General features: G+C 36.1%; 4 protein-coding genes across 6 annotated transcripts; 2 read left to right on the top strand and 2 right to left on the bottom strand.

Moving 5' to 3' along the window:
- Positions 1-490: 490 nt before the first annotated feature.
- On the bottom strand, positions 491-6,541 carry LOC143433403 (uncharacterized). Its single transcript, XM_076910763.1, has 4 exons — positions 6,072-6,541; positions 5,756-5,979; positions 1,091-5,666; positions 491-999 (listed from the first exon to the last, which is right to left on the bottom strand). Exons 2-4 carry the CDS (start codon positions 5,938-5,940, stop codon positions 988-990), a joined length of 4,773 nt encoding a protein of 1,590 aa, XP_076766878.1. The 5' UTR covers positions 5,941-5,979; positions 6,072-6,541; the 3' UTR covers positions 491-987.
- A 1,372-nt stretch (positions 6,542-7,913) lies between these two features.
- LOC143433000 (uncharacterized) lies at positions 7,914-8,730 on the top strand. Its single transcript, XM_076910042.1, has 3 exons — positions 7,914-8,030; positions 8,285-8,428; positions 8,491-8,730. The coding sequence occupies exons 1-3, from the start codon at positions 7,956-7,958 to the stop codon at positions 8,626-8,628; spliced, it is 357 nt and encodes a 118-aa protein (XP_076766157.1). The 5' UTR covers positions 7,914-7,955; the 3' UTR covers positions 8,629-8,730.
- A 537-nt stretch (positions 8,731-9,267) lies between these two features.
- On the top strand, positions 9,268-14,068 carry Fig4 (polyphosphoinositide phosphatase FIG4). Of its 3 annotated transcripts, none has more exons than XM_076910766.1 (14): positions 9,268-9,418; positions 9,482-9,707; positions 10,046-10,210; positions 10,670-11,021; positions 11,123-11,369; positions 11,433-11,628; positions 11,708-11,906; positions 11,987-12,565; positions 12,633-12,745; positions 12,824-13,064; positions 13,136-13,351; positions 13,413-13,595; positions 13,668-13,836; positions 13,904-14,068. In XM_076910766.1, the coding sequence occupies exons 1-14, from the start codon at positions 9,335-9,337 to the stop codon at positions 13,997-13,999; spliced, it is 3,066 nt and encodes a 1,021-aa protein (XP_076766881.1). In that variant the 5' UTR covers positions 9,268-9,334; the 3' UTR covers positions 14,000-14,068. The 3 variants fall into 3 exon arrangements, with proteins under 3 accessions (XP_076766881.1, XP_076766880.1, XP_076766882.1); XM_076910765.1 differs by having other exon boundaries at positions 10,670-11,054; XM_076910767.1 differs by lacking the exon at positions 10,046-10,210 and having other exon boundaries at positions 10,670-11,054; positions 13,904-14,067.
- A 31-nt stretch (positions 14,069-14,099) lies between these two features.
- Rpl40 (ribosomal protein L40) lies at positions 14,100-15,203 on the bottom strand. Its single transcript, XM_076910768.1, has 3 exons — positions 15,076-15,203; positions 14,475-14,675; positions 14,100-14,384 (listed from the first exon to the last, which is right to left on the bottom strand). Exons 2-3 carry the CDS (start codon positions 14,662-14,664, stop codon positions 14,188-14,190), a joined length of 387 nt encoding a protein of 128 aa, XP_076766883.1. The 5' UTR covers positions 14,665-14,675; positions 15,076-15,203; the 3' UTR covers positions 14,100-14,187.
- Between the last annotated feature and the right edge of the window lie 2 nt (positions 15,204-15,205).

Genomic DNA, 15,205 nt, shown 5'->3' with positions numbered 1-15,205 from the left:
TACACGTATAAAACACGTAGGTAACTCGTTTCGTACCTCGGGTATCTCGATGTGTCAATCATTGAATCGCTAACTTACCACTAAGCAATAATCTTTGTCGGTGCAATTAAAAAAATGGTGTAATAAAGATATATATATATATATATATATATATGTATATATACATATTTTACTTATTTATTGTAAACGATATTGCTTGAAAGTAAATCAGAATATTTTATTTCTGTCTACCTTTAGATATAACGATGCATATGAATTAGTGGAGTACAAAAAGATGTATTTTTTTGCTTGTTTGTTTCGTTTTAAACAGACGAGCAATTATTTACATTACGTTGCAATTGAGATTGCGCACTTTTATAGATTAGAAGAATGCAATAGATACAGTTTTTTATAATCGGATATAAGATTTTCAGTAACTGTAACGAACCAAATTTTTACGACGTACATGCTAAAATAACTCAATTATTCGAATACACATTAACAAAGCAAATTTAACAAAATAAATTATACATTTATCTATAACTGTTCGTATATATTTACAAGAATATTGCATATCGTGTTATCTAGGGAAAATTAATACATTGCGTTCGGCTCGCAATATACATATATTATTATTGCCCAAACAAAAGGAAACGTAAAAACTTGAAACACGTGCTTATTCGGAAAAGGAAACTTAAAAATATAAATAAACGAATACGCGAAGAACGCAATGTTTTCATAAATATACCGAGTCAAGCAGTATATCGATTATAACTCTACGATGATGTCGAAAATAAAGGATTAATTTGTTCTTTCCCAACGCTATAAGATAATTAACAACTGTTGCTAGTCTTTGCTTTAAAAAGAGAAAACGTTTGTCCTTTTTTTCCATTATTCGAACGAGATGTTGTTAAAATCACAGATTTACGATCATATTTAAAATTGGAAATTGCTAAGTATGTACTAGTGCTTGGTAGACTCTGGCTCTGAAAGTCGCGCCTCCATTAGCTATATGGTTGCCTGAAACGATAAACGATCGAGATAAATGCGTGACGAAGCGCACACACATCGAATAGTCAACGTGCAAAACGCGTTAATATTCATCACTTACGGTGATTTTTTCCAATATAGTCTCGGCCGGTTTATCTTTTCGAATTAGCCCTTTCGGATTCGTTTTAATTGGCATATGTTTCTCCTCCTCCTCCTCGGCCTTCCTCTCCGGGCTCTTCAAAGCGTTCTGCGCTTCTATCCTCTTCCGGTTTAAGAACGCCATTCCATGGACTCGTAGATGTTTATCTACGGCTGCCTTGTCCTCGAAGACAGCCATACAAACGTGACACTGATTTGCCTCGATAGACTTTCCTCCAGCTTCGAGATTGTCAACGTTGTCAGGGGCGTAGGATGTGTTCTGCGCCATGTACGTGATGGGATCTTCTATCCCGTGAAACGCTTTCAGATGCATCTGCAAGCTGGGCGCGACCACGAAATTATCACCGCATTCCAAGCATATCAAGTACCGCCCCCTAATTCTATGATTCGAAGCGATGTGCTCCCTCAAATTTGTCATGTCCGAGCATCGTTGATCGCACTTTTTACATCTGAAGTTACCCTCGCTGTCCTTCGCCGTTTCCTGTTTTACGCACAATCCGAGGCCAGCGAAATTCGCGCTCTTCCCATCGGTATACTTCTTCGGAGTCCATCGCCGCCGCCTCTTCGAGCCCGACACGGTGTTCTCCGACTTACGCTTCTTACTGCTCAACACCTCCTTGTAACCGCCGTTAATAAATTCGGAGGATATTCGCAGCAGGTCCGCGGTGACCGTCGACAGTGTGCACTCCTGCGGATGCTTGCTCCGAAAGTGATCGATTAAGATCGATTTAGACGTGTTTATCAATTCCCCGCACAAATGGCACGAGAACGTAAGTACCTCGCTCGAGTTAGCCGGTCCGTTTATAGCAATTCGTTGGGGTAAATCGCGTCTCGTTTTACCCCCTTTCGTTGTATGCCCAGTTTTCTTACCTCGATTCGGTTCCAGCACGTGACGAGGGATTCTAGTTAGCGGCGGAGGTTTCGTAATCTCCGTTTTAATTTCATTCATCGAACTATCGCTTCTACTCTGCTCTTGTTTATACTCGACGCTCAATGGGTCTGAACTTGTTTTCTTCCCTTCGCTATCGCCCCATCCGTTGTCCACGGGATCCTTCGGTTCTATTTTAATTGTAGCCGTGATCTCCGCCGATTCAATTTTTTCGGACTTCCCCATCCCCTTTGGCGTTTCGTATTCTTCCGCTTCCTCCTTCTCGATCTTTATCAATTTCCCAGCCGTTCCGTGTGCCGAATACTTGGGACGATCAGGATCGACTTTTGGATCGGCTACCGATCTCACGTCGAGTATCTTCGGCGAAATTTTACTCGGCTTTACCAATAACGCCGTTTGAACGTTAACGTCGTCGGAAGATTGCGGCATATCGTAATTTATTAGATAATCATGAGCTCCACGCTCGAATACCTCACTGGTAATGGTGCGAGCGTTTATGATTTTTGGTATCACGGTGCCGTCCTCGACGGACCTTTTCTGGGCATTCGTAAATTTGCTTTGCTGAAGGTTACTCTTCGCCGACTTTACCGCCGCGATTTCAACCTGCTTGATGTACGACAGCACCTCGGGACTTATAAGTTCCTTCAGGCGGGTTTCGTGCCCGCTTTGCAGATGAGACATTATTCGCTTCGCCTCCACGTGAATGAACACGCAAAACGGACACTTGAACCATATCAATCTTTGAACGACAGAATGCTTCTCCATGTGCAGCATGTAATCCTCGCAACGCACGATGCACCGGCCAAGTTTGCATAGAACGAGCCTTATGGGTTGATGGTCGTCCGACGTTTCCGAGTGTTTCTCCTTGTGGTGCTTTCTGTACTGGGAGTACGATGGTAAAATGATGTAACATTTGTCGCAGGCAATCTTATTGTGACTGTGCATAATGGCAAAGTGTCTGGCGACGGATTCCATGTCCTGAAATCCGTCCACTTCGCAAACTTTACAACCGAGCACGCGTTTCTTCAGGGTATGGAAGCAAGTGGTCCACGTGTGGACCTCTAACGACTTGTACGTGGTAAATTTACGGTAACAATCCGGGCATAGATACGGCTTTTCTTTGTCGTGAAACGTCTGATGAGCTACGAACCGCGTCGAATTGCCTTGATAAGTGTAACACTTGTGGCACACGTGCCTGTAGCACGAACAGTAATTATCGTTTCTAGCAGGCTTCGAGAATCCTGGTATATAATACTTGGGCTTTGTCATTTTATTACACCCTTTGCAAACAGGTTTATCGCTCGTGCGGTGATATTCCAATTCCCATTCGTTCAACGGTACGTCTATCTCATCCGTGTCCTCGCTCTTCTCGCTACATTTATCGATACAATGTTTCAACACGGTCTGCAATATGAGAACGGCCTTTAGATTCTCTTTAATCACGATATCGGTTACGAAATTCATCACTCTCGATATTTCCTCGGTGATCTGTTGCAAATGATCGTATCGTTTCTTCAATTCGAAATAGGAGAGATGGAAGAACTCGTTCAGCATCTCCTCCCGACATTTCGTCACCATCGTCGACGTATCGACAATGGTGTAAATTGGTTTCTGATTGTGAAACTTTATGTCGAGATACAAGCTCTGGTCTTCTCCTTTATGAAACGATAAACTTTCGAACGAATTGTTCGTATTTCGTACATTAATGCCGGTCTCGGTATGTTCAACGGCTAAGTAAGACGTATCGATCCTCTGAGAACCCTTCATCGATGAAACAAAGTGTTTTGACTGAACATCGCAACTGGAACTACTTGATAGTTCCGACGGAGATGGCGAAGGCGTCAAAGGCGTGACGTCTTCGTGAAACGACGAATTTATCCTCTCTTTACTCGATATATTTTCGATCTCGGTAGAATTTAAAGGTATCAATGGTGGAACGCCGTTCGTAGACTTTGACTGCGCTACCCTTTGAGAATCTTTCACTGGTATTAACACGTTCGAGACACTTTTCAAATTTTTTATCGGACCTGTCGACTTTTTTATTATATATTTCCTCCCATTTTGATACACGACTTTACCTGGGAAAGATCGTCCCTTATCCTTTGCGCGTTCGGTCTCAATCTTAGAGACAGTCTTGTTTGACTCCTTGTTCGTTTGCGATAGTTTCTCGTTCTTTAGATTCTTTTTCACTTCCAACAATTTTTCATTTTTATCGGATACTAAATTAACTACCGTTTTAGAAGATGATTCTTTGTTACCAGAAACGGTTACGTTATCAGAAGCTTGTCTTATGAAAACGATCTTTTTATTGTTAGCGTTACTCGTAATGGTCGTAATACGAGGTGGCAATTTATTGATAATTGTATTGATATCGACATGTTTTGCGCTCTGTATCGTGACAAACTTTTGACTAGAATTTACCGTTAATGTATGTACATTTTGTTTTGATTTATCTAACTTATTCTTGCAGGCGTTCATCTTCGTCGCATTGGTTGCTTCAGACTGTGCCTTAGACAACGGGTCCTTCATCAATGAACTACTCAGAAGCGATTTATTTAATTTCTTATAAGAATCTACTTTCGCTATATCGCCTTCGGTGACTACTTTGATTGGTGTAGCGCCTTTGTTAGATTTATGTATCAAACTTTTCCATTGTTGTTTGTCAGGACAGTTCGATAACGCATCTTTCATATCACGTTTAGGTGTGATTATGATATTACCGTAGGACATAACCATATCGGGTGAGATACAGTTTATGCGCGCTCTATTCTTTTTCAACTTGCTGACAACTACGTTTGAAGACTGAAAGGTATTGATAGTATTTTGCACCGATCTTCCAGATACCGTGCTATCTTTTTTTCTGATACTATTTAACGGGATTTCAGGTTCTAAATATTTCGATGTAAGCCCACAATCTACGAATGCGATTTCATTTGCGGTACAAGGATTATCATCATTCTCGATCACACTTTCATCAGAGATCGAAGCTATAGTATCTGTGCTAGGTGGACTTGTCTTTTTGCCAACCTTATCTATAGAATTACGAACTTCGATACCAGAACTGGTATTACCATTGCGAAGTGTGGAATCGGAAAAGTTCAAAGTGGAGAACAGCTCGTCTATTGGTACCTCTAATGGCTTAAAATAAAATCGACCCTTGTAATGCTTAAGAATGAGAGCAACTGGACTACTGCTATCTTCTGTCTTATTAACAGTCAATTTCCACCAATTGTCAGCAATATTCTTCTCCTTCAACCAGTCCATTATATGAACCTTTGTTATAAACGTATGCTCCATGAGCGCCTCGCATGTTACATCCACTTCGGGCCTCCAATCGTTCATGTTCGTTGGTAAAGGCATTAACATTAAATCACCCATGTATACCAAATTTACATTATGGGTTTTCAAATGTGCAAAAAAGTGACACTGATTGTAAAAGATTCTTACTACCCCAAACTTCTGACCTTTACGTAGCCCTCTACGTTGTAAGTACGAACGTTTCTCACGATCCGACTGCATGCATATCGAACATAACGACCCTTCTGTAGAGTTGTGTCCGCATGTTGTCACGAAACAATGTTGACACCAATACCCCAATATCCAACTCTTTCTTGCAATGTGATCTTCCAAACTGCTTCGAAAATGGAAGCTAACAAAAGGATCAAAGATGCATAAATTAAGTACACTTTCATTCTATCCATTCTAATATACTCTAGCAATTTATATCTGGAAACTTACCAGTCTTTGCACTGGGTACACATATATCGGGTCTCACATTCTGGAATATAATTCCTCATGGATGGGGGTGGTGCTGTTGGCACATAAGGTTGTGCCTGTGTTAGAAAAACAGCATTTTTCACTGCTGTGTAGTATTTTACACCCCATCTAGTTTCAATTCTTCGGTTTTTTCGTAACTTTGGCATCAGATTTCGCTTATTGCGTGTCACGGTATACAGAGTATCCTAAGGATTAGAATTGATCAAGCATCAAATTGATATCTCAAATCTACGAATAGAGGTAAAACTTTCACGTATATGAGAGATGTAATAATTACACAATTGTCGATAGGAATATGCTTAAAGAATGTGAACTGTTGTTATCTCTACTAATGTACCAATAACATGTCTTCTATATACCAATTATCATACACTTTTTCATGGCATACAATGAATGTAATGCAACAATACATAGACACAAGGAACACTGCAAAATTTATTCCCAGTTGTGCCACTTACTCTCACCGTTAATTACGCCTGCCATATATCTAGTTATGCATCATACAATGTGCTAACACAACTCAAGACATTGCTAATCAGAGAACCACCATATTCAGCCATGATATGTTTTGCTGTTTCCGACTCGTCGGTAAAACAGAATACACAGAGCTGCCGTCGTGGCAAACAATCGAAGTAACATTAAGAAATTTATAACTACCAGTATACATCTAAAACTATTCCCACGTTTAACAATAATAAACGAAATATTCTGGCTACTATTAACGTACGCGTGTCATTTTATAGGATTAATAATCATTGGAAAAAATTACACTGTCTTCATCAATGTTGAATATGGTTACAAACTCTTAAGCCATATTGGAAGATTGTCCCCCAAGCACCTTTCCTAATGTAGATCCTAGAAATACATTCAAATATTATTAAATTTGCTTACACAGTAATGGTTTACTCATTGTAAACGGAAATGCTACTTGACAATATCTCTTTCTTAGACAGCAGAATATATGTATATATGTATATCAGAAGCTATGTACATAATTTCTTAAATTTTTGGTTGTACATTTAGTATAATTCTATCATGAAGAAATTATTAAAGGTAGTAATATATGTTTAATCACTGTTATCTCAATGTTGTGAAATGTATTACATATTTTGGATATAGTGGTATGTATTTTCACATTATTCAGAGGTATATGGATTTGCCTCCAGTTCCTAGGTAAATCTATACCCATTTTGCTAAGTAGAAATTAGAATTTTATCCTTATTTTTTTAATATTTTACATTCATTTCTTCAATCAACGTTCAATACAATAAATAAGGGAATTTAAAAGTAACTTTGTTCCCTGAATACAGAATTGTATCTTAGCGACTGAATAAAGCAACCAATGACTCGTTAATTCCTTACGAGCAATAAATTTCTAAGTTATTGTTTAATTTGTCGCATTATTTCTAATAGACTGCTATCAGCTTTTACATACATATACATACATATATTAGCAATTACTGTTACATTTATAAAATAAACAATAAGTAATATTCTTTAAACTTACAAGATATTCTGTACTCAATGTATTTCTGTAGTTGATTAGGAATCCGTTATTATACTATTACTATATGGAAATTGTGAACAAATTGCATATTACAACTATTGGCAACGTAGTTACAACTGAAAATGAATGATTAAAAACATATATTTCTTTTCAAAGTATGTATACACAGCATACATACTATAGATATGTATATTCTTTATTTGGAACTTTTAACCTTTCTCTCTCTCTCCCTCTCTTCCTCTCTCTCTTTAAGAATAATCTCCCATGGAAAGTGTTATGGTGTGAGTGTCATATCCCTAAAAATTCGTACTTATATAGTAGTGTAAAGTACTACACCTAGTAATATAAGGAGTGAAATATAGAAGTGAAAACACCCTAGTAAATTTATTAAACAAATGCTTAAAATGGATAATAAATTCTTCTGATATAACTTAAAATGAATTAATACACATTTTGTTTAACGAATATTTACATTGAATAATTAAATTTTTCGAGATTCAATTGCAATCTCGGGGATATTTTGCGGATACGGTCGGTCTATGCTGCCAACCTTTGTATATCCATAGATTAAATGGTACACTTCACCTTCGCAGAATATCGAGTTCACTACGAAGAGGGCAGTCATAAGAGAAGGTAGGTTGCATAACTGAAAAAATGTCGTTTTATAAATTCAATGCATTTACTGGCACTGTGAAACCAGCCTCGCAATTAGAAGCTGTTTATCCATTAGTAAGTAATTAACGATAGAACTAAAATCGAATAAAGTCGAATTAAATTCATTAAAGTTTTGCTAAACACTTCTTACAATTTTTCCTACTTTAATAAGCAATAAAATCTATTTTACTTATGCAATACAGAGAATTCGATGTACATTCATTTATGGTTTAATGGTAGTCTAGTGTCATTTTTTGGAAATGTTAGTTTTAGTGTATATTTGAATTAAATGCTTACATATTACTACAGTAACATATATTGCGTTACAGGCTCCAAATCCATTGCAAAAAGTAGATCCTCCAAACATGATTTTCGACGCTATTAAAACTAAAGTCGCAACCAGCATAGGATCTAAGAAACAAGGTTATTCTACGTTAAGTCCAAAGATGATAAAGCTACAACAACAATATCAGGTACATATCATTAACAATATTGTACTCACCGAAGAGATGTAATAAAATATATGTTTTTGCAGGCTGATTTAACAAAACCTACGTATCTTTTGCGTGGTGGACCAGATAAAATGTTGTATGGTTTCAGCTGCGCGATGCTTGCAATAACTACTTTACTTAATGCTTACTACTTCACTCAACTCCTTAAGAAATATGGATAAATATAAAATTCTATCGAATTCTAATGTAGATGTGTATGTTTAGTAAAAAGTTTGTCGAACGAAATGTGGTCTAAGCTCAAGCAATACACTGAATTTACCATTATAAAGGAATAATGATACCTGTTTCTTAATTCTATTCCGTTTCTAAAGTTCCATATATATAACCGTCAACCCGCAAACAAAGATTTAACAGCTTTGAATTCATCCTGTATTCCATTGACAACTTAAGCGATACCGTTGATACTATAGTAAGTTGGTAAACGTAGTGATGTCACTCGTCAGAGAAGGATATATAAGGAAGCTATAAGAAAGAGTGAGACAGATGATACCCACGCTACTGTAGAACCCGTGGCGCCATCTCTCCGAAAAGTGCTCAAACTGCTCGCACAGCGTTATCGACAGTGAAGTGAACTACTGCCACACCAGCGCCATCTCTGTGGAAAATGCTGAAACTACTCGGGAATTAGTTCCAGTATTCTGTCAAGAGATGGCGCTACGGGTTCTAGAGTGAGGTCAGTACCATCCGTCTAATTCTTTCTTATATATCTTTTTCTCTCTTACCTCTGAAGCGATACTCTGCTATATGCTGTGGCGTCAGCGACAGTGAAATGAACTAGGTTAGTATTATGATTACAATATGAGAAGAAAAATATTGAGGAAAAGTAGTAGACAAATTTTTGTAAATTAATAAAGATTAACCTAGAAAATGGATGCGAATGTGAATCCAACTGTAGTGTTTCACCCTATTATTTCATCGATACAAAAAATTGCCCTTTACGAAACGAAATCGGTAAGGTTACCTTATTATAAGTGACAAACATCCTGAGAGTTCAAAGTGTGCTGTACGTTTCAGAGATTTTATTTGATGGGCTCAAATAATACTTTAACACGTTTTCGGGTGTTGAAAATAGATCGTACAGAACCAAAGGAATTAGTTGTTGTAGATGACAAAAGGGAATATACTCAAGATGAAATAAAGGACCTTGTAAATATGATAGATATGGGTAATCGTACGCGTGCCGGGCAAAGAAACAATGTTGGCGGAGTTGCCAGAATTGTTTCAGCATTTGGAATCATCGGTAAGCGTACCGAACACCATTCGTTTCGTTCTCTTATACATTATCAGTACAATACATCAATTATTTGTAAGATATAATCGTGTGCAAGATACAGATTCTGCGGTATATAATTTCATGTATCGATATTCATCTTTTTATTAGTTACATTTTTACGTTGCGATGTTAGAAGTAAAGCTTAAGCTTTTTGAACTTTGCATGCTTTACTTTTTGGCTGCATGGTTATTGTGTTCCGATACGAGGCACAAATTAACTAAAAAACAAAACAGAAATTGAATAAAACAATATCGCTAAATTATTATTAAGAAATTTAGTTTCCTTATATTTGCTTGCTAACAAAGGTAGCATTTACAAAGAATCGACATCTAGCAATGGTGTATCAGAGGAATCTGAACACCAAGAATGTCAAAAACCATTGCACAAACCAACTCAAACTAAATTCACCTGGAAAACGATGTGGCAGAGAGATACTTTTCCTCGACTAGTACCAGCTTTTGGTCTTCTTGGTAAGGACCATTGTGTTTAATATTTAAAAAAAAAAGATGCTGTGCATATAACATTGTATCTAAAAGAATATCTTTTAACAAAAAACGTATATTGATTGTTCGTATTTAAATGTGGTATAGAGTTAAAACGAGTAATAGTAAGAAAATAAGAGTATAGCTTTAATGTGACCAATGGTCATTCTCTGTGCCATGCCAAAAAATTTCAATTCAATTCGAATGTAATAAATTTTAATGTTAAGTATCACGTAACTCTAAATATACCATGCGCAATATATTACAGCATACGTATGCTTATAGCATGGTATCGTATCAAATTACATTTGCATGCCATTTTATTTATAATCAAAGATTTAAGCATGTCATTGTGCACAATACATTAGATGTTATAATAAAAAAATTTAGTCAACAGTCGTTTGCCTTTAATAAAATAGCTAATGATTGAACAAAATCTTGTGGCAGGTTTTGTACGTTTCTTGGAAGGATACTACATAATTCTGGTTACAAAACGACGTAGAGTGGCTGTAATTGGTCATCATACGATATATAAAATAGAAGATACGTCGATGATTTATATCCCAAACGACACAGTTCGTGTTTTTCATCCTGACGAACAAAGATACGTTAAAATGTTTCAGAGCATAGATCTTAGTAGCAACTTCTATTTCAGTTATTCCTATGATTTGACTCACACTTTACAAAGTAATATGACCCCGCCAAAGTACATTAAACCTGATATTTGTAACATAGACGGCAAGATTTTGAATCATACGGAAAATAACGATATCGAAGACGGAGACAACTTTTTCAACATGTGGGCATTTAAAAAAAGTTATCAAAGTAACAGGTACTTTATGATGATCACGGACTCCTGAGACACCTGAGAATTCAACTCTCACTATTTAATACTTTTAGCGGGGCAGAAAAATATGTTGATTACGGTGTTCGAAGTAACCCGCATCGCCGATTCGTATGGAATTCGCACTTACTGAAACCAGTAGAGAAAGATTTGCACCGCGACTGGATTTTATATGTCATACACGGCTTTATAGGCCAGTCAAATGTTAGTATTTTTGGGAGATCAATGTATGTAACAATTATAGCTAGAAGAAGTAACAAATATGCAGGCACCAGGTTCTTGAAGCGTGGAGCAAATTTTGATGTACGTATAAAAATATGTGATGGAAAATTACATTTAAAACTGATAAAAATTTTCTAAATTAAGGGAGATGTTGCAAATGAAGTAGAGACAGAACAAATTGTACATGACTCTGGAGTAAGTTCCTTAAGTAAAGGTCGATTTAGCTCTTTTGTTCAAATGCGTGGATCTGTACCGGGACATTGGAGTCAAGATGTTAGTAAAATGGTTCCTAAACCTACGATCACTTGTGATTTGGCTGATCCTTATGTAGAAACCGCAGGTAGAAAAATGAAGAAATGTTGGAACAATCTCTGTACACTACTCTTGCAACCAGTGTTTCATTGTTAAAAAATGTTTAGGTGCACATTTTAATCAACTTCTAAGGAGATATGGCTCCCCGATTATAATTCTTAATCTCGTTAAGAAACGTGAGAAGAAGAAACACGAGAGTACATTAAGCGAAGAATTATGTATGGCTGTTAAATATTTAAATCAATTTTTGCCTCCAGAACATCATATTCAGTACATAAGCTTCGATATGGCTCGCATGAATAAAAGGTGCAATTATAATTACTTTGTGTACTAGAATATAAGAATATTGAATGAAAATAGAGACGAATAATGTAATTTTTTTCCAGAAAAAAAGTTAACGTTATGGCACGGTTAGCATATATAGCGCATAATGCTGTTTTAAAAACGGGTATTTTTCAATCTCAAAATCCATATTATAGTCAAAGGAATTTATTTTCACCTGAATCTAATCATACTAAAAAATCTCATAAAACGATTTCAAATACAATCTCCCCTTTCAATACATATGGTATTAAAAGGTATGTAAATTGTGCAGTTGAAGGTAGTAATAATTTATCGACTATCTACAGCATCGATACCAAATCTATCAGAGAAAATGAGCACAACGAATTAAGTTATGTTGAAGACAAAGTAAGGCAATGTCTTGATAAAAGGGGTACATTACAAACTGGAATTATTAGAACAAATTGCGTGGATTGTTTAGATCGTACAAATACAGCTCAATTTGCAATTGGAAAATGTGCATTGGGCTTTCAATTATGTGCTTTAGGAGTGTTAGAATCTCCTAAATTGGAATTTGATTCCGATTGTGTAAGAATGTTAGAAGAATTATACGAGGATCATGGTGATACATTAGCATTACAGTATGGTGGTTCTCAATTAGTGCATAGGATAAAAACTTATAGGTAAGATTATATAGTGTTACGAATGTTTTCAATGATATAGATATAGATTTATTTTGTTATAATTTAGAAAAACTGCACCGTGGACTAGTCAGGGTAACGATATCATGCAGACCCTCAGCAGATATTATAGTAACACATTTAGCGATCAAGAAAAGCAACATACAATTAATTTGTTCTTAGGTAAACATGTGTGTGATGGACTAGTGTAAGACAGATAGAAAAACGTAAATGAAATTTCTCTAAATATGTTTTATATAGGCTTATTTGTACCTGAAGAAGGAAAGCCTCCAATTTGGGAGCTTCTAACAGATTATTATCTGCATCACATACCTGCATGTCAGTATTCCCGTAGAGCAAAGCTTTTAACACAATGGTGGGATACAACTGTATTGAAAAGTCTTCCATATGCGTTGAATGAAGTGACAAAGTCTTGTTCAGAAATAATACAAGTCCAAAATTCAATGGAGGAGATGATCGATGTTTATTATGATTATCACAGGTATTTAAACATTTTCGTATATGAATACGAAATTTTGATCGATGCCTGTACCTTTGGATTACTTTTTGCAGACCATACGAATTGTCTTTACTTTCCGAAGTTTATGCGTATAAAATTAGTCATTCCGTTAGAGATTTTATGCCTCACTTTACAACCAGTTTTAGCCCGTTTGCAGTACGCATACGACCGGGTAGAAGAAGAGAAGAAACTGGTAATAAAAATCTAAATATGAAAAATCCTTCGATGACCGGGCAAAGTAGTACCAGCAGCACGACATCGAGTGCAAGGTAGCATAGGCCAATTGAAGCGCATTTCTGTCTGAATGTTAATTCTATTTATATTTTATAGTTCTAGCGATGATACAAGTTCAAACGAAGATGAAAATCATCAACATACTAATGATTCACAGTTAATAATCCTTAAAGAAAGCTCTGAATTCACGTCATTCGAATCATTGTTTCCATCAATGAAAAAAGTATATGGTACTCAACCTGAATATCCCAAACGTAATGACGTGATACTGTATAAAAAGTAAATTTAGTTGCAACTATAATTCTTTCTAATTATAGGACGATTTTATTTTAATACAAAGTATTGTTTTAGATTTACGTTGATTGGACGGAACGCAACATATCCGTCGGATTATACGAAATTACGTTCAAAATTAATTCAACAGGCCTCGTTTCCTGAAGTAACAACTGCTATAGTTGCATTACCAGTAGTAAAACAATCTAGTATAAATATATACGAACAGTATGTTAAAAGGGCTAAAGTAAGTCTATATTTATGATTAGTGTGCGAAATTTTTGTTTTACTACAAAATGATATAAATTATTTAGACAGGTGGATCAATGCCAAATTCCAGTGATATTAATTTATATGAAAATTATACAAAGCAACAACAGTTATTAAAGAGGACGATACAATCAAACTAAATTAAATCGGAACAGAAACCATATATTAACCCGCAAAATTTCTTATCAATATTCATGAACATAAATAAGTACAAATTATTCACCCAATAAACAAAAACAGTTTAATTACTTATGTGTGCTTTATTAAAATTGCTTCGTGAAGAGATACATACGTTTCCAAATGAGCAAGTAAAAGATGAACATATCGTTTACTTCAGCTTCTTCTTTGGTCGAATATTATTCGTGTGGCCACATTTCTTTTTGCGGCAATTGGTCGCACGTGGATGGAGGCGGGCGTAACATTTTCTGCAAATCATCTTGTCACAATTATACTTTTGAGCAAGAATACGCAAGGTTGGCTCAATAACACCACCACGGAGTCGAAGGACCAGATGCAAAGTAGATTCTATTAGAAAGATGAAAACCAAAGTTGTAGTTATAAAAAATATGTACAACGATAGTTAGTTAGTATATTTTTAACAAAAATGCACAATACCCTTTTGAATATTATAATCTGACAATGTACGTCCATCTTCTAGTTGCTTTCCAGCAAAAATAAGACGTTGCTGATCTGGTGGAATTCCTTCCTTATCCTGGATTTTAGCTTTGACATTCTCGATAGTATCTGATGCCTCTACTTCAAGGGTAATAGTTTTACCCGTCAAAGTTTTCACGAATATCTGCATCGTGGCGGTATCTAAATTTCGAACATAAAAAGAACAGTGTACCTTTAACGAGCAATCGTGGATCGTAAAATGAACACGTTACAAATCGAGCAATGTTTACACAACGATATCGTAGAGCTTGACAATTAATTTTTTAAGTTCCCAATTTTTTCGTTTTCTATAATTTTTAACATTAAGTTTAATAAAACGTGTAGAAGTGACTAGAAAATTTCACAACAGACATTTCGTTTGTAAACGTGTGTTGTAGCAACGTATCGTGCCGCAATTGTTTTTGAAACCCTTTTGTTTTCTCATTCAATCGCGTAATATATCACAAGTAAAGGCGTATTCAATCAATTTAAATCTGACGTACGATATATTTTATGAAAATCTTTCGAATTGTAAAAAGCTCTCAAAGTATTGTATTCTTACCGTTAGCGAAACGTGCCCACCACGAAAACTCAACCTAAAAGATTCTACGATGGCAGCACTGTAACTTCCGCTTACTCGGAAGCCAATCAAACCGATCCCCTACCGGTGAACAATTGTACTATTTCAAATT

This window comes from Xylocopa sonorina, chromosome 2, assembly GCF_050948175.1.
Source record: "Xylocopa sonorina isolate GNS202 chromosome 2, iyXylSono1_principal, whole genome shotgun sequence".
In the NCBI taxonomy this organism is placed as follows: Eukaryota; Metazoa; Arthropoda; class Insecta; order Hymenoptera; family Apidae; genus Xylocopa; species Xylocopa sonorina.
Note: the sequence above shows the minus strand (reverse complement) of the source record. Positions and strands in the feature narration are given on the sequence as shown.